We start from the raw sequence: 25,389 nt of genomic DNA, 5'->3' as shown, positions 1-25,389 counted from the left end.
AGGTGATCCATTCAAGTGCTTTTCCTTGTATTCCTATGTTTCTAAGGCGTTGTAAAAGGGTGCTGTGGCAGACTGTGTCGAAGGCTGCAGAGAGGTCGAGGAGGATGAGGGCGACTGTGTCTCCATTGTCCAGTAGAGTTCGAATGTCATCTGTTGCTGCGATGAGGGCGGTCTCAGTGCTGTGTTTTGCTCTGAAGCCAGATTGTGAGGAGTCGAGGGATTTGTTGGCTTCTAGGAAAGCGGAGAGTTGGTTGTTGACCGCTTTCTCGATGACTTTGGCTGGGAAAGGAAGGAGCGATATGGGGCGATAATTTTTGAGTTCGGTGGGGTCCGCTGTGGGTTTTTTCAGAAGGGCGGTGAGTTCAGCGTGTTTCCAGCTTTCCGGGAAGGTGGCGGAGTTGAATGAGCGGTTGATGACGTCTCGGAGGTGCGGTGCTATGACGGAGTCTGCTTTGTTGAAGATGTGGTGAGGACATGGGTCTGTGGGGGATCCTGAGTGGATAGAGTTCATCAGGCGGATGGTGTCCTCAGTGGAGATTGGGTTCCAGTCGTTAAGAGTGTTCAAGGGGGGAGGATGTTCATCATATGGTTGGGTGGGTTGGTCTCCGGGTTCATTGTCGAAGCTGTTGTGGATGTCTGCAATTTTGTTGTGGAAGAATAGAGCCAGGGAGTCGCAGAGGGCTTGAGAAGGGGTGATGTCGTTGGAGTTGGCCGAGGGGTTGGTAAATTCCTTGACGATGTTGAAGAGTTCCTTGCTGTTGTGGGCGTTGTTGTCTAGTCGATCCTTGAATGCTGTTTTCTTGGCCTTTCGGATTAGTTGGTGGTGTGTGCGGGTGGCGTTTTTGAAGGCGTCTTTGGTGCTAGTGGTTGGGTCTTTTTTCCAGGCCTTTTCAAGGGAGCGGCAGAGTTTCTTGGACTTCTTAAGATCATCGTTGAACCATGAGGCCTTCTTGCTGCCAGGTTTGCTTTGACGTTTTTTCAGTGGTGCTAGGATGTCGGCGGTGTTGGATAACCATAGGGTGAAGTTGGCGGCGGCTTGGTCTGGGTTAGAAGAGTGGGCTGGGGTGTTTAGAAGGAGCGATGAGGAGATCTGGTCGATGGTGATTTTGTTCCAGTTTCTTTGCAGAGTTGGTTGGAGGTGGTTGGTGGGTTTCGGCTTGTTGTAGGTGAAGTGAACGCAGCTGTGGTCAGTCCAGAGGAGTTCCGTAGTGTGGCTGAAGGAGACATGATTGCTGGAGGTGAAGATGGGGTCGAGTGTGTGACCTGCGATGTGGGTGGGGGAAGTGACCAGTTGTTTAAGTCCGAGGTTGGCGAGGTTGTCCAAGAGGGTGGTGGTGTTGCGGTCGTTGTTCTTTTCAAGGTGAAAGTTGAGGTCTCCCAGAAGGATGTAATCTTTGGATGGGAGCGCGTGAGGAGTGATGAAGTCCGTGATGTCTTCACTGAATTTTGAGCGGGGTCCTGGTGGTCTGTAAAGGAGGGTGCCTCTGAGTGTGGTCTTGGGGTCGATGTGGATCTGGAAGTGAAGGTGTTCAGAGTTGGCGAGATTGACGTCAGAGCTGGTAGAGATGTGGATGGATTTCTTGTGGACGATAGCGATTCCTCCTCCTGAGTGGCCGGTACGGTCCTTGCGTGTGATCTTATAGTCTTCAGGGATGGCAATGGTGATGTCTGGGGCGGAGGAGGCGTTCATCCATGTTTCTGTAAGGAAGGCGACGTCAGGAGAGATGGTGTCTAGTAAGTTCCAGAGGTCAATGGTGTGTCTGTGGACCGAGCGGGTGTTGAGCAAGATGCATTGTAGGTGGTTGGCGTCAGGAATCTGTGGTGTGGTCGTAGCGGAAATGTTGTTGGTGCCGATGAATTTGCAGGAGTAGCAGGAGAAAGGTCCATGGGTGTGTCCAGGAGCGGCTTGGACGCAGTTGGGGGCGCGACCGGGGTTAAGGGCTAGGAGGGTGGCGGCATCGTAGGTGATGCGGGGGGATTGGGCAGCGCGAGGGGCAGGGGGTCTGGCGCTGGGTGCGGTCCAGGCGCGGACAGGCGTAGACGGGCTTACCTTTGGCGCACCTTCGGCGCGGATTGGGCGCGGTCGCTGCGCGTAAACGCTGCGCGCGGGAACTCCTGTCATATATGGAGAGAGGAGGGGGAGGGGCGAGGGCGTCTCAGCTGGGAGGCGGGGCGGGCACACGAGGACCACAATAACAATCAAAATGGAGGCGGAGGGGGGAGCACAGCGTAGCGCTACAGGCAGACGCGCGACCAAGGGCAAAACAGCACAAAATAAATTACACAATGTAATACAAGTAAAGCGGCAGTTAAACAGGCAGCAGGCAATAATGTATGGCAGCTTCCAATGCAGAGCAGCGCTACGATACCAATGCTAGCAGGGGCAGCTGGGAGCGACCACTCACTCTGTCGCCTGCGGAGACGGAATTAACTAATTTCAGAGTATTTGGAATTGTCGTCGCATCAATGAAACAAGCTTCGGTTCCTGTTGGAGCGCTGCTCCTGTAGGTGTCGTCGCCATTAATTTTGGGATGCAGACTTTGAAGAAATTATCGTAAGCAATTATGTGGAAATCGTAACCCGAGTGATCAAAATGGTGGATTTCGTACGTCTGCTTTTGGATGTCCTTAACGACCCATCTATGTCCCAGATTACTTCTCAAATAACAAAAGAAGGGAGGTCTCCTTACTAGTCCAATTTGGGACAAGGCGGATAGAAATAAAGAACTGGTATTCAGCTTTTGAAAGGACCTCTTGTATATCCCCCTCATAACTCAAGAAACCAACCACACAGAAAGGTATACAATTTTAAACATACAATAAAAACAATGAATTCAAAAAACAGTGTTTCTTTTAAAAAGTTTGAACAATTTATTACAAATAATTAGAATAGATGTTTGATAACAGCAGTGCAGTGCCATACATTAAAATATTAAAATGTGCCAATACACATAGAGAACATTTAAAATTACAAAGCTCAAAGTTGTCGACGCAGCGTTTCGGTCTATTACGATATCACCTTCATCAGGACAAGATTCTATTTAAAGAAAACATACAATTAGACACAAGCATTAATCTTTTGGAAACACTTCCTTTTTCATATTCTAAGGCACAAGTCTATCCAATCATATTTTTATGTATTATCACACTGTATTTTCTATATATATATATACAATCCTGTTATTTGTAGTCATAGCGGTTGAGTTACGTGGGGTTATACATTTGGGCTCGAAACAGAGTGACTTGGGTCACTCTAAGGTAGCATATAAAGATAAACTATTGTGCATATCTACGATAGTTTGTTCTCCCTCTCGTTTGAATTGGAGGTTATTTGTTTGTGATGCCTCAAAGGATAAGGGCTCTGTTCTGACAATTATGTCCCAGATTCCTTGCTGAAGCGGACATAAAGTAACGAATGCAGCTATTAATTAGGTGGCCGGTTTTTTCAATTTCGGCTTTTTACTTTACTACGGGGGGCCTGGGTTTTTAGCTGGCTCTCTCATGTGATATTACCTTTAAATTTCAGGGTCTCTGTGGTGAGGAGGGGACCAGAGGGGGGCCACCATATTTTTTTAGGATATATCACTATAAGGAAACACATATGTACATTAGGGTCTTTCAGGTGCTTTGCTATTCGAGCTCTTTAATATCTCTAGGTTGTGAGATCTTACTGACCTTATTGTATTCCGTACCATCGTCGGGTGCTAATCGTTCATAGCTGGAGGACCGCAGTTGTCTGTAACATCAAATTGAAAATCTGATGTTTTAAATGTTTAAAGATGTGAAGACCCCTAAGTGATCTACTGATTCTTCAAGACATGGTACTTACCCTGAAGACAGGGATATGAATCCCTCAGAGCAGCGTGACTGGATTCTTTTTACTTCTACCAGTGCTGTGTTTTCATTTGCGGTCTCTCATTCAATTGACCTGCAATTAATTATAATATACATATCTTCATAATTTTTATGGCCGCCATATCTAATTCTCAAGGCTCAATTTGCATTGTTGGATATTACTGCATTAATTGTATACATTATGTCATGATCCTCTGCTTGATTATATTTATAAATCTTATTCGGAGGGACGTCACTTTTACTTATTGACTCCCTGTATCTGATGTTGGTGCATATTTCACATAATTAAGTGGGTTAATGCCTCGAAAGGAAGGGAGGATGCCCTACCGTTAAAAAGGGGGGACGTGCAGCTGCTGTTATGCCAGCTTCAGTTTCGGTGCTAATACCACCACCCCATCTAGTGTTACACATTCTTTTACGTTTTTTTTTTAACTTTATTGTGCAAAGCAGAAAAGTTACAGGTATGGGCCTACAATCCAGGGGCCGGCCGCTAGTGTTCGTCAAGTAAATAAGCAGTCAATAAAACAGCTGCTGACCCCGCGGGTCCAGCAGAAGTACAGGATACACTTTCGGCAACACAGGATGTATGCAGGATACGCAATTTTTATGTTTTATAAAAAGAACAAAGAAAAACAAAGAACAAACAACTCAAGGCGCGAAGCATGATAAAAGAAGTCGAGCTCATACACTGGGGACCTACCACAACGGATAGGGAATCAGGAGGACGTTAGAGAACCAATAGGGGGGGAAGGCAGTGGGGAAGTCAGGACATTCAAACAAGGAATATGGTAATCAAGGAATCTCAGAGGTCTGGGGGACAGAGAAACGTCTGGGATATCTACGAAGGGGGGTGTGCAGATGTCTCCTCGGTACGCGTTCCATTGGCCCCAAATTTTACTCCACGCCCTAGGCTTGCCCCTGGCCAAATATACCATCTTCTCCCTGAACATGCACCAGTCCATGTTCTCCTTTCACGTCGACACGGTGGGAGGCCGTTGGGAACCCCAGAGCTGTGCGATGTCCCTTTTGGCAATCATGTTCCCAAGAGCAGCCCACCGGGTCTGGGCAACGTTGTAGTCATTCGGCTCCCACACATTCAACAGACATCTTCGAGCCTCAGGCAACAGAGCGACCCCAGTGACGCACTCCATCACAGCGTGCACACGGCGCCAATACGTAGCGACCTCGTGGCACTCCCAGAGGATGTGAAGAAAGGTGGCACTCATTCCACAGCCGCCCCTACACAACCCATCCAACGAAAAACCCATGGCAACCAAACGAGGACCAGTTACATACACTCGGTGAAGAATTTTAAGCTGGACAAGGCGGAGACGGGCCGGAATGGCAACCTCTTTAGGGGAGGATAGAGCAGACTCCAAGTCTTCGTCATCCAATTCCAACCCATCTACAGCCCAGGTCTCCCTGAGGCGCTCGAGGAGATCTGCCCGATTGTTGATCAACTTTTTATAGATCAAGGAAACCGTACTATCGGGCAGATGACCGTCAAGTATACGATCCTCAAGTGGGGAAGATTCAGGGACCACGGTACCGGAAGTGAAGAACGACAGTAAAGCATGACGCACCTGTGCATATCTAAAGAACTCCCGCTCACTCAACTCATATTCACTCCGAAGCTCCGCAAATGTTTTCACCGCACCCTTCACCCAAAGATCACCCACTCTGCTAAGTCCAATCGTGTCCCAGTTCTCAAAACCTTTCGTCGTCCAGAGGCACCCCAATCGTTCCGAAGCAAACAAAGGGGTCACGTGCGTCAGTCGATCATTCCATCCCATAGCCACATTTGCATCCTTCCACACACGCACTGCAATTTTAGTGGGTCCCGTAAGGTTCCTCCCCGCCGTCCGAGAGTAGAGTGCTCTGTTACAGTCGCCACCGGGCAACAAGTATTTATCCATAGCGTACGCTGGATTTGGCCCGGGAGCGTATGTGGCATGGTTAATGGCAGACAACTGGGAGGCCCAATAGTACCTCCTGATGTCCGGGAGCGCGATACCTCCGTCGTACCAGGGGAGGGTCAGTTTCGAGAGAGCAATGAGCGCTCGACCGTCCCAAACGAGTCTCCTCTGGATTTTGACCATGTATCATGGTCAAAATCAGTTGCGCTCAGTAATGCAATTTGGCTGGATGTTGCAAACATTGAAAAAACTGGAAAGTGCCTTGGGAATATTTGAACACAACTGCCCTGTTTTTACCCTTAAATTTGACCGATAAACAGAAGCTTATATCAATAAGGATTCCACATATACCTTGTTACATATTGAGAAGTTAGAACAACTACCATTTTCAATAGTAGAGACTGATTCCGCGGTCTGGTTAATACATGGGGGTATTTCTTTTCCCATTTCCCTCTTTCAATTTAGTGCATGTATGAAACATCCAATCAGAGGATTTGAACCCCTGGGTTGTACTTTTCTACACAAAATGTGGTCTTCACCTTTTACGTTTTGCTGTCTATGTGAGGATAAGGAGGTTTTTCTGACAGGGGAGGACTGTGATTCTACAGTAAGACATGCAGTAGTGTGTACACAAGTCCAGCTTCACAGCACTTGCAACATGTCAGCGCCCAATTTGGCCTGTTTTCTAAAAGGAAACCCAGTTTACTCAATAATTCCCACGCTTACATTGCTTTCTAACAGTTACTAAAAGTTACTTGCTGCAGCAATGTTCTTTTTCCTCCCCCGCATGGGATTGTAGATAGCTCGCTGTGGCCTTCCATTCCCACTTTGAAAACAGACTTCAATAAGCTAAGCAGACTCAAAGCGCTATTGTTTCAACAAGAAGTCTCACTCACTTCTGCTCGAGAGATCTTCGAATTGCAGGTGCCTAGAACATCTAGTGAGATTCAGTCACTGCTGAATGCGAGTCTCCCACTACATTTTGGGGAACGATTTCATTAAATCTTTAATGCGTCTGATACTGAAGGCCTTGCACATTTTTTTAAATTTCCGGCCTTGTTTCATCTTTTCATATGATTTTTGGAGTAATACCGGCCTTTATACACTCTATTTTTTCCAGCGCCTTCGGTGGCCTTTTTCCACTTATCCTCTTGCTGGAGTGTCGAGTACTTGTACTTTTGCTCATATTACTCAATGGATGCCGATCAGGTCGCTCTGCACAGACCAGTCCCATGGTGACTATACCATGAACTAATGCAGCAACTTTTTGGATGCTTGCCGCTGGCGATGCTCAGTGTGAGCTATGGGCTTACCTTTCGCATTTCTTACTTCACTTGCATGCAACCTGTGTTCTACTGCCGACAGTGCCCTTTCTATTGGGCCTTGGATATCTGCCTCAGCACAACATCAGACGCTGACCTGGATTATGCTCTGTTGGTGGGTTCCTTGCTGGCCCAGGACCAGGACTGTTCTGGTGACACCCGTATGATGCGTGTGGCTGCACTTAGAGTGTTGACATTTTGGAATACCTGTGAGGCTGCACAACGCCTCTTGCAGGAGAGTTTCATCAAATATCACGCATCTTGCCCTATTCTGCTGCTGGATGCACTGGATTTCGAGGAACATGAATGTTCATTCGCTCTGCTGAATTGGATGGCATCTCAATTTTTTCTTAATGACAATGATGCCCTTTTAGAGCAGCTTGCATGCCATGGTGCGCACAATCTTTTGCGATTTTTCTGATTGAACTATATATGTGTGTATATATCTATATCTATATCTATATCTATATATATATATGTATATCTATCTATATATATCTATCTATCTATATATATATATATATATATATATATATATATATATATATATATATATATATATATATATATATATATATATATATATATATATATATATATATATATATATATATATATATAAAAAATATATTCACTGAAAAACCATAGGTTTGAGGCCTGATACAGTTAGGAATCAGCATTTAAAAAACCTTTGAAATTCACTGAAAAGACCATAGGTTTTAGGGGTGTTATAGTTACGAATTAGCATTTAAAAAACCTTTGAAATTCACTACAAAAGCTATAGGTATTAGGGGTGTTATAGTTAGGAATTAGCATTTAAAAAACCTTTGAAATTCACTAAAAAAACAATAGGTTTTAGGGGTGTTATAGTTAGCTAGACATTTCACTCATACAGACCTTGCCGTATAGGGCTAAACCTTCCTACCGCCTTAGTGCCCAGGACTGACTAGCTATAGTGTCTCACTTGCTCTACTACTCACAAACTGAGAAACCAATGATTAGACACCCCAAAACAAACACTCCCGAATCTCCCAGGAATCGTGGTTACAAGACACACCTTTTCGCTCACACTCTCGTACTTGTCCACAAAAAGATCTATCTGATAGAGACTTCTAGCAGCAGATTCCTTACTTTTTTAAAAAAAAAGAGTTTTCTATTGCGCGAACTAGACCTGAGGCATCCGGTATCAGAGCGCTTTACATGAGCACAAGTTTTGTTACAGAAGAACACATTCATTTGTTTAGGCTCAGGGAGATTAAGTGATTTGCCCAGAATCACAGGATGTTGAGCGTCGTTGCCAAGACTAGAACCCGGTTCCCCAGCTTTGAGGTCAACCGCTCTAGCCGTAGGGCTACATCATTTCCCTTATCTTAGAAGTTCCCAAGCATCAGGCTAGATCTGGAAACTTTTCCTGAGCAATACCCCTTGCGCACAACGTTGGATGTCTTTATTCGGTTCCACGTGACATCGGTAGCGTCAGATATGATGTTGCGGTGCCTACATAGCCGCCACCCAGGCATGCAGACATCAGTTCTTTTCTTTCGGTGCCATTTAAGCGCCGATCTGGGAAGAGCTACCCCTCTGCTGCCTTTTGGCAGGCTTTTTGATCAACTTTTTGTTGTCATTTTTTAGTACGACTTCGTGTGCGAGGGATGTCTGGTAGGAAGACAGGTTTTAAACCATGCAGGACTTGTTCCTGCATGATGCCGGTTACCGATCTCCACCGCGTATGTCTGTGGTGTCTTGAACGCGACCACGATTCGAAGTCGTGTTCAGACTGTCGGGCGATGGCTCCGAAGACCTTGAGGGAGTGGGTGATGTAGTTGCTGACGGCCCGGCAGTCAACATCGTTATGCGAGACTCCGAGGAGGTCACGGTCCTGTTCGAAGAAGAAGAGGTTGCTGGACCGCTCACAGAGCCCTAAATCCTCTTCCTCCCATTCAAGGTCATCTAGACACTTAGGTAAGAGGCACATAAAGAAGAAGAAGTCCAAGCGGACTTCGACTTCACCTCAACTGGCCTCCGTCATCGAGAGAGGTAAGGAGAGGTTTCAGGGTACGTCAACCTTCTTCAGCCAGGCTAGCTTGAATCCAGTGGCACAGTGAGCAAGGGACCCACGTCTGGGCATACCCATCCCACTTAGGGCAAAAAGTGTTGCAGCAAACAAATGATGGACGGAATGCTGGCAATGCAAATACTCTCCCCCAGTCAAAAGATCTGGGTTAAATCCATCGTTCTTTGAGCAAAATAATGATGGATTTAACCCAGATCCTTGTGACTGGGGGTGAATGTTTGCATTGACCTGCATTCCATCCATCAATTGTTTCTTTTGCATTTATTGCCCTAAGTGGGAAGGGTATGCCCAGACGTGGGACCCGTGCTCACTACACCACTGGATTCAAGGTAGTCTGGCAGATGAAGGATGATGCCCTGAAACCGGTCCCAGAATGCTTGTTTCCGATCCAGGGAGGACCTGGTTTGGCAGTTCGGGCTGGACTGTTCTCAGAAGAACTGATTTGCATATGGCTGGGTCCAAACTGGGGTGCTGTGGTGAGCAAAATAATGATGGATTTAACCCAGATCCTTGTGACTGGGGGTGAATGTTTGCATTGTTCTGCATTCCGTCCATCAATTGTTTCTTTTGCATTTGTCGCCCTAAGTGGGAAGGGTATGCCCAGATGTGGGTCCCGTGCTCACTACACCACTGGATTTAAGCTAGCCTGGCTGATGAAGGGTGATGCCCTGAAACCGGTCCCAGAATGCTTGTTTCCGGTCCAGGAATGACCTGACCTGGCAGTTCGGGCTGCACTATTCTCACAAGGAACAGAGTCAAGACTAATTTGCATATGGCTGTGTCCAAACTGGGGTGTTGTGGTGAGCAAAGGAATGATGGATTTAACTCACATCCTTGTGACTGGGGGTGAATTTTTGCATTGTTCTGCATTCTGTCCATCAATTGTTTCTAGAACAACAGACAAGTGGGTGTTGCAGATCATACAGGAGGGCTACTCTCTTCCTTTCCTTTCTTTTCCTCCCACTATTTTGCCAACTCAGGAACATCTGGCGGAGGATCATTTGAAGTTTCTCCAAGAGGAAGTAACAGCTCTTTTGGCCAAGGGCGCTATAGAAAAGGTCCCAGCTTCAGAAGTAGGTGGTGGCTGTTTTTCCTGCTACTTTCTGATTCCGTAAAAGAACTTTGGGCTACGGTCATTTTAGATCTTCAGACGTCAAACTCTTCCTCAAAAAGGAGAAATTCTAAATGCTCATATTGGCTCAGGTCTTGTCTGTCCTAGACCAAGGTGACTGGATGGTGGCGTTGGACTTGCAGGATGCATATTTTCACATTCCCTTCCTGCCAGACCACAGGCATTACCTGCGGTTCAAGGTAGCCACAGGCACTTTCAGTTTACTGTGCTCCCCTTCGGTCTTAGCAGTGCCCCTCGGGTGTTCACCAAGGTGTTGGTGGTGGTTGCAGCTCATCTGTGCATGTTAGGGGTTTCAGTCTTACCCTACCTAGACCACTGGCTGTTGAAGGCGTCCTCGCCCAAGGCAGACATCTCCCACCTTCAGACTATGGCGGACCTCCTGCATTCGCTGGGGTTCTCTATAAATGTGCCGAAGTCACACCTGATGCCTTCTCAGACGCCCCTGTTCATCAGAGCAGTTCTGGACACAGTGCAGTTTCAGGCCTATCCTCCAGAGCACCAAGTCCAGGATATTCAGGTTATGATTCCAATATTTCAACCTCTACCCTGGATTTCGGTGAGGTTGACTCTGAGGTTGTTGAGCCTCAGGCCTGCTACATCCTGTTGGTAATTCACACCAGGTGCTTATGCAGGCTCTGCAGTGGGACTTGAAGTTCCAATGGGCACAGCATCAGGGAAATCTCACCGACGTGGGTCAGATCTCGGAAGGAACTGCAAAGGATCTGCAGTGGTAGTTAACTAACTGCTATTGGGTCAACGGCAGACCTCTCTCCCTTCCCCAACCACATTTCACAGTTGTGATGGATGCGTCACTTCTGGGATGGGGAAGCCACATGGGCGCGGTGGACATCAGGGATCACTGGTCTCCGGCGGAGACAGGACTCCACATAAACTTGTTGGAGCTCCGAGCAATTCGGTTGGCATTGAAAGCATTTCTTCCCTCTGTCAAGGGGAAGTTAGTGCAGGTGTTCACGAAAAACACCACCGCCATATGGTACTGCAATAAGCAGGGTATGGTGGTGTTGTGGGCCCTTTGACAAGAGGCCCTGCATCTCTGGACATGACTGGAACAGCAGGGCATAACCCTGGTGGTTCAATACCTGGCAGGTTCTCTGAACGCCAGGGCGGACGATCTCAGCCATTAATGCTTTCAGGATCACAAATGGTGTCTCCAGTCGGAAGTAGCGCAAGGTCTCTTTCAGCAGCGGGAGAACCTTGATTAGATTTGTTTGCCTCAGAAGAGAACGTGCAATGTCAGCAGTACTGCGTGCTGGAGTTTCTAAGGCAGCTATCGCCTGGTGGTGATGCGTTTCATCGCGAGTGGATCTTAGGCCGGTGGTAGGCCTTTCCGCCCATACCACTCCTGCCCAGTGTTCTACAGGAGATCAGGAGGGACTGGGCCCATGTCATCCTTGTGGCGCCGGATTGGGCAACGAGAGTATGGTATCCAGAGCTTCTGAGCATGAATGTTGACCCTCCAATCAACCTGCCCCTTCGGGAGGATCTTCTGTCGCAGCAGCAGGGGAGGGTCCTCCACCCAAACCTTTCAACTCGGTGCCCGCATGTGTAGAGATTGAGCGGCAGTAGTTGATGGCTTTTGACCTTCCTCCCGAAGTCTGTAATATTATTCTGGCAGCCAGACAGCCCTCCACTAAGACAGTATATGCCTGCCATTGGCGGAATTTTATATTATACTGTACAGAAAGGTCTATTGACCCTCTTTCTGCTCCACTTTCTACTGTCTTTTTGTTCATTCTAACCCTTGCCCAGCAGTGCTCTGCTTTTGGAACTCTCAAGGGTTACCTTTCTGCTCTGTCTGCTTTTTTTGCAGTTGGCAGACTAGCCTTCTCTCTTTAAATCTCCTATTGTGAATATATTTCTGAAGGGGTTGGTTCATTTATTTCCAACTACACCCTTTGTTATTCCACAATGGGAGCTTAATTTGGTCCTCATTTACCTGATGTGCTCTTCTTTTGAGCCTTTGCACAATTGTCCACTCCAGCTGTCGATCATTAAAACAACCTTCTTAATGGTGATTACATCCGCCTGGAGGGTGAATGAATTGCAGGCATTATCCAGTTCGCCTCCTTATCTTATGCCCTTTCCGGACAAGGTGGTGCTTCGCACCAGAGCATTATTCTTATCTAAGGTTGTGACCCCATTCCATCTGGGTCAGTCCATTACTTTGCCTACTTTCTTTGCTCCCCCACATCCCTCTAAGGAAGAGGAACTTTACCACCGTCTGGACCCAAAAAGAGCGTTGTCGTTCTACCTTTATTGCACAAAAGAGTTCCGGGTGGATGACCAACTCTTTGTGGGAGCAAAGAAGGGAAAGGCAGTGCAGAAAAGAACCATCTCTCACTTGGTTGTTCTCTGCATTAAAATCTGTTATGCCTTGGCGAAGAACCAGCCCCCTGAGTGATTATGGGCCCATACCACCAGGTGAAAGGCTGCGGCTACAGCCTTGGTCCCGGGTGTCCCTGTCCAAGACATCTGTCAGGCAGTGGCGTGGGCATCACTGCACACGTTCACAAAACATTATTGCCTTGTTGGTCAAGTGTGCAGGGAGCGTTCTTTACCCACTCAGTCCTGCAAGACTTTTTAGTCTAGGTCATGAGTCCGCAACCCACCGCCGGGATGGTATGGCTCGGGAATCTGGTTCAACGGTAAGGAATCTGCAGCTAGAAGTCTCTATCAGATGAACAAGTTACTTACCTTCGGTAACGCATTATCTGGTACAGACTCTATCTAGCTGCAGATTCCTTACAGCCCCACCCATGCCTCCCCGCTTTGTGGACTGATGTGGTAGGTCTAGCATAACTCCCCTTTCAGGACCCTAGTTTTACACATGTTTACGTCAGTCACTTCGTGGGTCTGTGCTTCTGGCATGGAAAAAACAGAAAGTACTGAAGTACGCATGCCTGGGTGGTGCCTATGTAGGCACTGAGACGTCATAACTGATGCTACCGACCTCAACAACATCACGCGGAGCCGAAGGGAGTCACCCAACGTCGCGTGCAAGAGCTATTGCTCAGCAAAAGTTTCTGGATCCAGCCTGACGCCTGGGAAATTCAAAGGTAAGGAATCTGCAGCTAGATAGAGTCTCTACCAGATATTATGTTACAGAAGGTATGTAACTTGTTCGACAGAGACACAAAGATAGTTTAAAATATTTATTTTAACTAACGTGCTCTAAAATGCAGTATATGTGCCACAACCAGCATCAAAATGCATAATATCAATACTGTTAGCAATGCAGCAAGGCCATATATCATAAAGGGAGATGTCATTTTACAAAACACAGTGGATAAAGGACTATAAGGCCTAACCACCCTTCCCTTGGTAAGCAGAAGTATTGAAGATCTCTGGGCTTTGTCTGCAGCCCCATACCTCAGGCCATAGATCGTATTTCTACATCACAGGTACGTGTTGCTCTTCTCCCTGAAAAGGTCCCTTTTCAAGTGTGTGTTACCTGGACATGCATCCTCATAATATCAAAGTACGAGCTTCCAGCAAAAACAGCTGCATTGGTATGTTTTGTCTAAGTGCTAGGGCCTGACCAGAACAGAATAACAAGGGTCAGTATTTATCGACCTTGCTCACACTGTTCAGACTAAACTCAAGGAACAGACAGAGAACGAGCACAGTGGAGAGTTCTCATGTGAAAGGCATAAACAGAGCTTTGTTAAAATAAAGACATGTAGTGTCGCGCGCAAAGCAGTATCATGGCTACCGGGTTCATGCTAACTTAAAGTTCTCTACAATGACTCTAGCAACTAATTGACAAGCTTGTGTATAAATATTGAATGTGTGTTTGTGTATTATTGCGCATCAGTGAGTGGGAGAATGTATGATGAGTTATTGAGTGCTTAAACTCACTAGAGACTAAAGACGGACTTTCAGTTGTAAACAAGGTCTACTACCATAGCCAATGCAATATGAAAGATATTGTACAGCATCCCATTTTTCTAAGTCATATTTTTGCTATATTTAAAAAAAAGAATGGTTTGAAAGAGAGAGAGCAACACGTGTAATACAACTATGAAGTGCATTAACGTTAAACGTAGGTCATAAACTTTCTGAAAAGTCTGACTTTTCCAGTAATAAATGAGACTGTGAACAATGACATGAAACTGAAACATAGCTTAAAGTTACAGGGGATTGGAAAGGCCTAGTAGAGGACCTAAAACAAGAATGCTCAATAATAAATGTCCATAAGATAATAAGGACACTAAATTTAACTAGAGCTGCCGGCCCAGACAATTTACCAGCCCTGATACTAAACTCAAACCAGAACTGGTGGACGGAATTCTTTGCGAAAATATTTGCCTTCATTTTAGATCAAGGGATTATGCCTCCAAACTGGAAGGGAGCCATAATAAGATCACTACATAAGAAAGGGGATGTATATGCTGCGAAGAATTATAGACTAATAAACCTATTGGATATAGGTGAAAAAATATTTTCTAAAATAATCCTTGGAAAGCTAAAAGTTTGGGTAGAACATAGGTCTATCGTCCCCGTCGAACAAGGTGGCTTCAAAGAAGGCCACTCGACGATAGATCATTGTTTTGCACTGTGGGCATTGGCTAGGAAATCGATGGAACAAAATGGCAAATTATTTTGCTGTTTCGTCGATTTCCGGGCGGCGTTCGACACAGTGGACCAAAATCGCCTCTGGGAAGTATTAGAAAACTATGGAATGCCACAGGGTATATTAAACATCTTAAAAGATTTACATAGTGGCAATTGGGCCCAGGTCATTAAAGACACAAAGGGCTCATTAACACATAAAATCCCAGTAAGGAACGGTTTGAGTCAAGGGTTCTGGCACCCTTGCTTTTTCCAATTTTCTTGGCAGATCTCTCCGCTGCCCTGGAAGTTGAAAGAAGTGCAAGTCCACGTATGAATTGCAATAAAGTGTCATGCCTTTTATATGCCGATGACCTTGTGATCTTGGATCAAACCGAAATGGGCCTCCAAAGGAAATTAAATGTTTTTAAAGAATATTGTGATAAAAAGGTTTTAACTGTAAATATGGAAAAAACTAAGATCCTATGCTTTGGAAAGAGGGTAAATAATTTTAATTGGTTTTTAGGACAGGAAAAACTAGACATAGTAGGTGAATACAAATATTTAGGCCTCTGGGTTAATAGCTCACTAAAGTGGAATACCCAAGTGGAGGCACAAACGGCTAAGGCTTATTCCTCGGTCTGAAAAAATTCAATAAAGATTACGGCGACATGTCACACAGTCCGCTTTTAAAGGCATTTGAAGTGATGATCCCCCCACAAGTGCTTCATGGTGCAGAGGTGCTTTACTTGAGTGGTAAAAGAGGGTGGAACCGGGAAGAAGGTAACATTTTGAAAATGTTGTTGGCCTTACCAAATAGCCAAAAAGACAAGGTGGGCAATGCACTGCGTTGTAAGGGTGGAAGTTTTTTTTGGAAGATATTTACAATGAATCTTTTGTTTTAAAGGTGCTCCAACTGGTGGCGTAACCGTCCGTCTACGCCAGAATATGAACCTTAAATGTGTGTGAACACGGTCAGTGCGCACATCCCAGTTTTTGGGCACTCCCTCTGGTTCAAGAAAATGGACTCCGTTGAATTTCCGAAATTTATTTAATTTGAGTTAGTCTTTTCATAAGTCTTTCATTAATGGATTACTTTCATCCAGTTTATGTGACTTTACACAAAATCATCGTCGCTCCAATGCATTTCGGGTCGATTACCCTTTCTCGAGGAGCTCTAAAAATAAGAACGATCTGCATTTGTATCACGATTTCATTGTCAAATAATAGTGTACAATATAAACATGTCCCAATGGTGCATTTGAACAAACAAGAGTCTGTGCAAGAAGAAATGGGGGAAACCGGTAAAAGTGGAGTGAAGTGCCAGGATGGCTTAAATGTGCAGGAGAATTAAGGGCGCACCCAGGAAAGTAAACGGGATCAGTGGACGGGTAGCGGGTAACAACAAAAAAGGAAAAGGAGTTGGAAAAATGCTCACGTGTGTAGAGGGCTGTAATGCGATGCTGTACGGATCAAAAAACAAGAAAAATTGCGGTTAGGGAAACACTCCGTATGCGAGTGCGAATGTAACGGAGGCTTGCTGACAGGGGCTATGTTATGCTTACCGAGCGGGATTCTGTGGGGGGACTGTCAAGGTCTCCAGGTGGGTGAACTGCAACGCGAAGTCGCCGGGTTGGTATAAGGGCTCGCTGTTGAAACCGACTCGAGGATAACAAGGAACGGGGTGGGCGGTGATGGAAATCAAAGGAGGACTATCGTGTGGTGAAGGTGGGGGCCATGTTGGAACGGGTCTAAGCGGGCAAAGGTACAGAGAAGTGATGGGTTACCGAAAGCGTCAAGGAATAGATATGTTGAAACATAAAGGGAAATATTGTCACTGATGAAATGGGAAAGTATAACAAAGAACAGGTGACATTCAATGTAAACAATAGGTACATGATCTCAGTAAACTGGCACAAGATAGATGTGTCCTTATATACCCAGCTGGGTATTTATAAGAAGCAACTTAGTTCAATGCGGTCATTAAGACCAAACGGTTTACAAGATTGTAAACGGTAAATCCATGAAGTTTCTCTTTGGAGAAGGAACTTGTTGTTATCTCTTCCTTCCTTTTTTTCAACAGTTTCAAGAACCATAAATTTCAACTGTGCCACGGTATGATTATTTTCCATGAAATGTGTGGCCACGCTGGATTTTGTTTGTTTGGTCCTGATGTTAGATTTGTGTTCGTTCAATCTGACTTTTATTTTTCGCTCTGTTTTTCCAATGTAGATCTTTCCACAAGGACATTTGAGTAGATAAATAAGGTTGGATGAGTCGCACCAAATAGCTCCATGATTCAAGCTATCAGAATGGAGGTGGGATTGACATCATGGGATGTAAAGACTCAAACGTCCTTAATAAGATTTTGGAACCAACAGGAGTCTGGTGGTGAAGAAAAGGTATTGATTTGGTGTAGAGAGGAAATTCAAGCAAGCAGCTTACGCTGGGCGCGAGATATGAAGAAAACTCTCCAGACGGTAGCCACGCGCTTGAAATTGAGCCTCTCTCCACCATTGTGGAATATAGTCTGCAATAAAAAAATGCTTCGAGACAAAGGGCTTGAATTTTCCAGATCACAAGACATGGACTATCTGAGGTTAAAAAAATCAGTGAATTGGGTAAAGAATGAATGGGAAAAGGAGGTCCGGTTCCCATATTTGGATTTACTGCCCAATAGATGGCTAAGACACAAAATCTTAAAGGCTCGGGTGGGCCTAAACCCATGGAAGATTGAAAGAAAAATAAGAATGGCCCTGATCCACTCGGACGGAAACTGTAAATGTGGCCTAGGAGTAAGAAATGATATTTTACATATATTGTTTGATTGTACATGGATTTTAGCAATTCGGAAAACCTTTTTACGTCCAATTTTTTTAAAATATCAGGTGACCTCCCGTGCAGATGCCATTGACCTCCTTACAGAAATGTCTTTTTTGGATATTACTGTTGCATTGGGGAAATTTCTGAAAGCAACAAGAGAATATATAACGGAGGTAGCAGAGGAGGGCGGGAGAGATTAAAAAGTACAGTGTTTCCCAATTTTATGCTATGGTTTTACAAGTGTTGTAAATGTGTAAAATGAATTGTAGTTTTAAAGATCTTTTTTCACTATGTGTAATCCATTGCTCTATGTATTGTTTATAGACTACTGTCTAAATAAACTTTGTTATCAACTTCAACTTCAAAGAATGGTTTGAAAGAGAGGAGAGCAACACGTGTAATACAAATATGAAGTGCATTAACGTTAAACGTAGGTCATAAACTTTCTGAAAAGTCTGACTTTTCCAGTAATAAATGAGACTGTGAACAATGACATGTAACTGAAACATAGCTTAAAGATAGTCTATATATCCTTTTGTTTTTGTTGTTGTTTTAAATAACATTACTCATTCTTTTTTCAGTATCAGATGGGAAGATGTATGATGCCTATGTCATGTTTCCTAAGGGCAGTGAATATGACCAAGTTCACACGGTGGACCTATTTGTACAGAAAGCGCTGCCTGAGGTTCTGGAGAAACAGTGCGGATATAAATTATTTATTTTTGGGCGGGATGACTTGCCAGGAGAAGGTACACCTTACTCTTCATAGTAACAACAATGATTTGCACGTTCAGTTATCACTAATCATTCCCTGCTCTCGTATATCTTTCCCTTGTCTTTGTGGGTGATGTCAATGTATTGTACTGTACCGGTGCCCTTTGCCTAATGCGAGAGCACAGTGTTGAACAAATCCTTGATGTAGTAAACATCCATTTATTCAGTGGTCAGGCTTGTCATTGCAAACTGGCTTATAAGGGATTATTTAGTCAGCTACTTAGTTCCCATATGTCAAATCATGTTAACCCCACAGAGGGAGAACTTTTTGAGTATTCTCAAAGACTGTTTAAGTTCCCCACCACCACCACCCTCTCCCTATCTGTTTGCACAAAGGGAATGAATTTCCCCTGTTTATCATGGGGGCATAGGGGAGTGGATTTCTCAAGAGAAAGACATTTGACTTGTGGAGAAGGTGCAGGAAAATCCGAGAGTTGTACATTTGCATGCATAATTCTTTCTAACTTTATTAATTATAAAATAACAGACTAGTGGACCAGCATAGACTCATTTCAATGCTTCTAAACCTTTACTTGCTTTTGTAAATGGAGCCATACTTTGCAGGTGGAATATAGACACCAAGCTTTGACCATGGACTCACATCCATAAGATATTGTTGCACGCATGTAAATGTTCGTAGTGAATACTCCAGGTAGACACGTTTTTAACATGACTCGTTCCCTATTCCTAATCTTTGAACATATTAGATATTTATTTAGTGTGTTTTGTATAGCGCGCAGCTACCCCAACGGGGTGTCCCGGCGCTTCTGTGAATACGCATGCTGGGTCTAACTCAGATGGAACTAGCAGAAGAGGAAAGTTTTTAAAGCTCTGCGGAAAGGGAGTTCGTCCTGTATCATCCAGATGGAGATAGGGAGCTTGTTCTAATGGGAGGAGGCGCAAACTTGGAAGGTTTTACCACCGGAGCGTACTTTTTTGAATCTGGGGGTGGCGAGGAGGTTTTTTGAGCTGGAACGGAGGAGTCTGGCATTACTGTAGGGGCGGAGGCAAGAGGAGAGGTAGGCAGAGCCCTTTCCCTTTACAGCACGGTGGGCCAGAGTTAGAGCTTTAAATTCTGCCCTTTTTTGAATTGGTAACCAATGTAGTTTCCGCTGATGTGGCGAGATGTGCTCACAGAGGGAAATGCCACAGACCAGCCGTACTGCAGCATTCTGGACTGTCTAGAGACGATGGTAGAGGCCTGTGGACAGCCAGGTTCCTAGTGTTGCTGGGTAGGAAATTGATGATTTTTTTCACCATCCTGATTTTGGAAAAATAGGCAGCGGACACCGTCTGAACTTGTTTATGGAATGAGAGGCTGGAATCCCATCTAACCCCTAGGTGTTTTACTGATTCCTTTGGTAAGGGGGCATACTCAGGTCGAGGGGCCACCAGAGGTTGGAGTCCAGTGGTGAGGGCTGGTGAAAAAAGAGGACCTCGGTTTTTCCGGCGTTAAGCCGGAGGAAGTTGTTGTCCATCCATCGGGCGATGTTGCGGAGGCGGTGGTTTGAGAGGGGTTGTCGTGGGAGAACAGGAGCTGGATGTCATCAGCGAATGAAGTAGCCTTTATTCCTGATTGGGCAATAATCACGGCCAGGGGGGAGAAATAAACATTGAACAGAAGGGGCTTAGTGAGGAGCCTTGGGGGACTCCCCACCTAAGCGGGCGACTGTCCGAGGTGTAGGGGGGGTGAATACTGCCTGTGTCCGATTAGACAGGAAAGAAGCAAGCCAGTACAAGGCCTTGCCTTGAATGCCTTTAGCCTGGAGACGGTCGAGAAGGACGGGGTGGGAGACGGTGTCAAATGCTGCCGACAAGTCGAGCAGCACCAACACCGCTCTTGACCCCTCGTCCATCTTCCACCGTACAGAATCGGCCATCTCAATTAGTGCTGACTCGGTACTGTAAAGCTACTGAAAAAGCTAGCTAGTTGCTGTTGCACTAGCTTTTCGAGCACTTTGGCAGGTGCGAGTAATAGTGAGATAGGCCTGTAGTTGGCTGGTTCATTAGGGTCTGCATTGGGTTTTTTAAGGATGGGAACTAGTCGGGCATGCTTCCAGGAATCTGGAGGGAGTCATTCCATATGCCGTTTAGAACGGGGTTGAGGAGGGACGCCAAGGATTTGTATTGTTTGGCCGGCCAGGGGTCCGTAGGAGAGCCAGATCTGCATTTTAATAATTCTGCCAAAGAGTGGTCTAAGGTAATCTCTTCAAAATTAGTGAAGACAGGGGCAGAGTCGGAGTGGACTGTACCTATTTCATTAGTGCCTGGTCTGGTATTGCACGGAAAGGAATCATATATGGTGGCGATTTTATCCTCAAAATAGTCGGAGAGGTGATCGCAAAGGGTCTGTGACACTGGGGATTGTCGTTTAAGGGCCAACGGGTCAGTGAAAGTTCTGACGGTGTTAAATATTTCTCTTGTCGATCCTTGTTCCCGGTTAATTTTCTCCTCAAGGTGGATTCTTTTATGGTCGGTTATCCTCTTCCTATAGTCTTTAAGGGCAGATTGGTATTTAAGTTTGCTATCAGGGGAGTAGGATTGTCTCCAGCGTCTCTCCAATAGTTTACAGGCCAATTTGCATTTGCGGAGTTCGTCAGAGTACCAGGGTACAGTAGGGGCAGCTCGGAAGGTTTTGTTGGGCCTGATGGGGGCGAGATGGTCAATAGTGGAGGAAATCCAGCTATTAAAGTTGGTCAGTCTAGTGTCCAAGTCTGTGGCTTCCTTAGGGGCAGCCGAGAGGAGATGTGCTTCTAGACTGTCTGAGGAAATCTTGCTCCAATTACGACCAACTATTTTGGCCGGAAGTTTGGGTTGGTTTTGGTGGTGTAGAGAAATGGAGATATTCTTCTGAGAGGAAACTAAAGTGCTTAATTTTGTTTATTTTTTGTTGTTGGAATGATGTGCTTTAGCAAGAAGATTTTATTTAATTTCATTGTTATAATGTCACAAATTATCTCTTGATTTCATCCGGAAATGACGACAGTTGATTTTAAATTTTTATTTCGCCTGTTTTACAACATTTCTTTCTTTGTTTTGGCCTTACCGTTTACAGCTGTGGCAGATGTCATCGACGAAGCAGTAAAAAAGAGCAGAAGGCTGATACTGATTCTAACCAGAGAGACGTCACACAAAGACTTCCTGTATAATGAATTTGAACAGTGCATCGCTCTTCACGACTCGCTACTGAGCAACAAGACTCAAATCATTTTAATAGAATTGGAGAAAATAGACTACTCCGATGTTCCAGAATCTGTGAAGTACATCAAAGGAAATCGTGGGACAATCTCATGGAAAGGAGATTTCACAGGGAAGACCCTTTCCCCAAACACAAGGTTTTGGAAGAGGGTCAGATATCGGATGCCACCAGCACCTGGCTCTTCTTCAGGAGAATCAACTTTTATTCCCACTGTCTAAGGAGGCAGACAAAATTTAATAGTTGGTTGTAGGCCACCAAGATGGAGCATTGTGTGCCTCCGTATTTTAAAATATTTATTTCACGTCAGTTCTTAAAGTGTTTGTGATGGTGGATGTGAGCAAATTATGACACAGGAATGGATCAGATTACGTTCAGCATGCAATTGTTCATACCCTTTTGTAATTGGAGCGAAGGTGTTTATTTTTACCCCGTGGTTTATACCATGATCCGCAAAACTACCCTCACCACATATCGTCAGCATATTTTTGAACCAGAAAAGTATGCTATATTATAGTGAATTTATGGAGCCCACTGTCTCCCTTGGGCGTCTTAACACTACATTAGAATTACATGTTTGTATGCATGTCCTACTGTTTAATTGTGGAAATTCTATGGCATTTGAACTTTGACGTACAAACATGTGCATTATTTCAGAAGTGTTGCATGTAGTTTGGCCTTGTAGCATCAGCCCAAACACAGTTGCATTTACCACGGGCACGTTTTGCAAACCATGTAAAACTGTGCAAACAGGGGCCAAAAGATGCCTTTTTCTTCAAGTACTGTGATGTATATTTGCATGTTGTCCAGTCCGGGTGTGTCATGTCTGAAATCTCATATTGAGTCACTGGGTAACCACAGAGGATAAAACATCCATCAAAAGGCTATTCCATTAGACAAAATGCCTAATAAATCTGTTTGTGTCCTTCCACTATTATTCTCTGAAGAGTTCACTTGCTTTTAGGTCCAAGATTCATAGATCTGAAACTGATTTAATGGCGATTGATGCTGGTGCAAACATTTAAATCAATCAATCAGGGTTGGTAAAGTGCAACTACTCACCTGTGATGGTCTCAAGTTGCTGAGGGGAAGGTGGGGCTGCTCCGTTGAGTGCTGGGTCATCCGAAGAGCCAGTTCTTGAGGTCCTTCCTGAACTAGGACAGTGTGGGAGCCTGCCGGAGGTGGAGGGGGATTAAACACTGAGGTCGGGGCATACAACAATGTACTGTTCGCAAGTGACAATAATACAGCAGTGATGTTTTATCATGAACACCTAGTATACCATTCTGTGATATCTGGCTAAAAGAGCCACTAGGAATTCAATGTAAATAGTTGTGTATAATAAAGCATGTTTTGAACATTTTATATTCGACAAAAGTCCACAACAGAAGATTAAAGAAACTGTATTTACATTTTTGGACAATTACTCATCCATCTTCATATGTTTCCGTCAACTTCACCCCTAATTTGATGTTTCAGACCAAACTGCTAACTTGAATTGCAGTGCTTCTTATTGAGCCTGTCGACTTCCTTGGTTTCTATCACAATCAAGCCTAACTTTATTTGATTACTCTTAAACTTGGGAGACATATTTAGTGTCGCTGATTAGATAATTCACTTTTTACCACATAACGCCTGTTTGCCCTTTCCATTTGGCAATGCCTCCAATTCACACAACTACTACTGTCTGTATGTGATTATATATGATTATTTTTTCACCATCTACATTGTTGTCAATAGCGATTCCAGGATAGCACTTTTTTTTCAAGCAATGACAAAGCCATTAGGTTTGACTTTAATTTGCTGTCCTGATTAAACATTAAAAATAGGGGCATATTATCAACAACTATCGATAATTATCGCTATGTTGGTTTAGCGGCAATATTTTTATCGCCGAGCTGCGGCAATTTTTATCGCTTAGGAACCTTGCTATTATCAAGGTTTATCTCCTAAGCGACAAAAATCTGCCGAAATGCATGAATATCGCTGAAAAGTCTGCGATATTCATGCATTACCGAGCTAATGCTCTTAGCCATGTTATCCACCTACCATTGGATAACATGGCTAAGAACTTCTCAGGGGCAGGTGTTAGCTTTTGGAGATATTCGCGCTTAGCACGAATATCTCCAAAAGTTGGTAATAGGAGATAGCGATGTTAGCGACGGGTTCCAGTCGCTGACATCTTGGCATGCCCACTTTGCATGTTATTAGTGATAAATATCACTGACATGCAAAGCGGGGCCCAAGATGGTCGCTATCTCCTACTAGCTGTCGCTAACTGGTGTTAGCGACAGCTAGGTAATAGGGAAATAATTTTATCTCCGCTTTCTTGGCTTTTAAAGCCAAAAAAGCGGAAATAAACCCCCTTGATAATATGCCCCATAATTTCCACAGTTAAAATAAAGAAAAGATCATTGCTTTGTGTAAACAGTTTAATCCAAGATAAAGATTGTAGTTTATGAGGATTGAGATGTTATATTGTCCCTCATGCATGGCAGCGCAAGCGATTTAGGAGGTGTGATCAGACACCAAACATTCACAGGCATAAGGTGAGAGGAATATTTCTGTGGGCATAGTGAAAGAGCACTACCAGAATATAAAAATTATTAGTGACACTAGGTCTTGCAGGCAAGTGTTCTGCCACGCCAGACCTATAAAAAACAGACTATAGTCATCTATGTGTTTTGAAAGTAATCTTGCTAGGGTGTAGGAAGTCCAGGGATGGTGGTGGTTTTCGATGGGCAGTGCTCATAGCTCCCCCACGGGGTACTGGAGCTCACTTGCAGCAGGTTGCAGCAGGATGGAAAGGGTCACTAGTAGCAGTTAGCTGCAAACTCCCTGTGTCAATGCTGCACCGTATCGCATCACAGAATTGGTATTTTGAAATCTCATTCATGCAGTGGCAGCCTCAGCTGTTCATTACTGGCTCGGCATAGCTTTTTTTCCCAATTTGTGGGTGTGAATGACTGAATGTGGTCCAATGCGTTTGCCATGATGGAGATGGGGCTTTTAGCACTCGCCTCTATCAGCTGCCTTATCCTGAACTGGGGATTTGGGGGCAGGGTAAAAGGCCTTAAAAAGACATTAAGAGTCTTCTCCATGGGTTACAAAAGCCCTGCTGTGCTCGTGCACTTACAGGAAAGAAGTTGTTCCAGGGGAGGTGGCTGAGACCCTAACTTTGTGCTCTAGTTGACATTGTTTTGGGGAGTTGAGAAGCTGCTCAATTAAGTGGTAGAGTAGATGGGGAGTGAAAGGACCCCTCATGCCACTGCAGGTTCAGGCCTGTAGGATTGAGAATGATGTGAGCTGTGGCTGCAGGTGAAGGAAAAAATAATACTAAAGTAACATGTAATTTGACAAATATTTTATTTGCTAAATCTGCTATATTTTGCTACTGAGACTTTACTCCCTCTGCTGCCACATTATCGTTAGACAATTCTTAAAAAGAAATAGAACTATGGCACAAGCAGGACTATATTTTCAGTCAGTTAGTATAACTAAATAGGAGCTCTGTAACCCCCACCAATTTTGTGTTACTAAGCCTAAGAGAGAGAGATGTTTAGGGGTTAAATAGCACAATAAATCTGTATGATGAAAGGGTAACAAAGCTTCTTTTGTTTATGTTTAAAAAGATTTATTCAAATAATAACAAAAAATAGACTAGGCCAGCAATAAAGTGAATAACATATTAAAGTGAATACAAAATGATAAAATGGCTAGCGGGAG

General features: G+C 44.6%; 1 protein-coding gene across 1 annotated transcript in view; it reads left to right on the top strand.

Moving 5' to 3' along the window:
* Positions 1 to 22,593, top strand: part of LOC147660731 (interleukin-1 receptor-like 2) — a 64,955-nt gene extending 42,362 nt beyond the window's left edge. The window contains exons 4-5 of the mRNA XM_086951499.1: positions 18,275 to 18,442; positions 21,523 to 22,593. Of these exons, the coding sequence (XP_086807625.1) occupies positions 18,275 to 18,442; positions 21,523 to 21,884 (530 nt within the window). The 3' untranslated portion in view covers positions 21,885 to 22,593. The remainder of the gene's footprint in view (positions 1 to 18,274; positions 18,443 to 21,522) is intronic.
* The last annotated feature ends 2,796 nt before the right edge of the window (positions 22,594 to 25,389 follow it).

This window comes from Lissotriton vulgaris, unplaced genomic scaffold, assembly GCF_964263255.1.
Source record: "Lissotriton vulgaris unplaced genomic scaffold, aLisVul1.2 SCAFFOLD_467, whole genome shotgun sequence".
Taxonomy (NCBI): Eukaryota; Metazoa; Chordata; class Amphibia; order Caudata; family Salamandridae; genus Lissotriton; species Lissotriton vulgaris.
The sequence above is the reverse complement of the archived record's forward strand: the minus strand, read 5'-3'. Positions and strand labels throughout refer to the sequence as shown.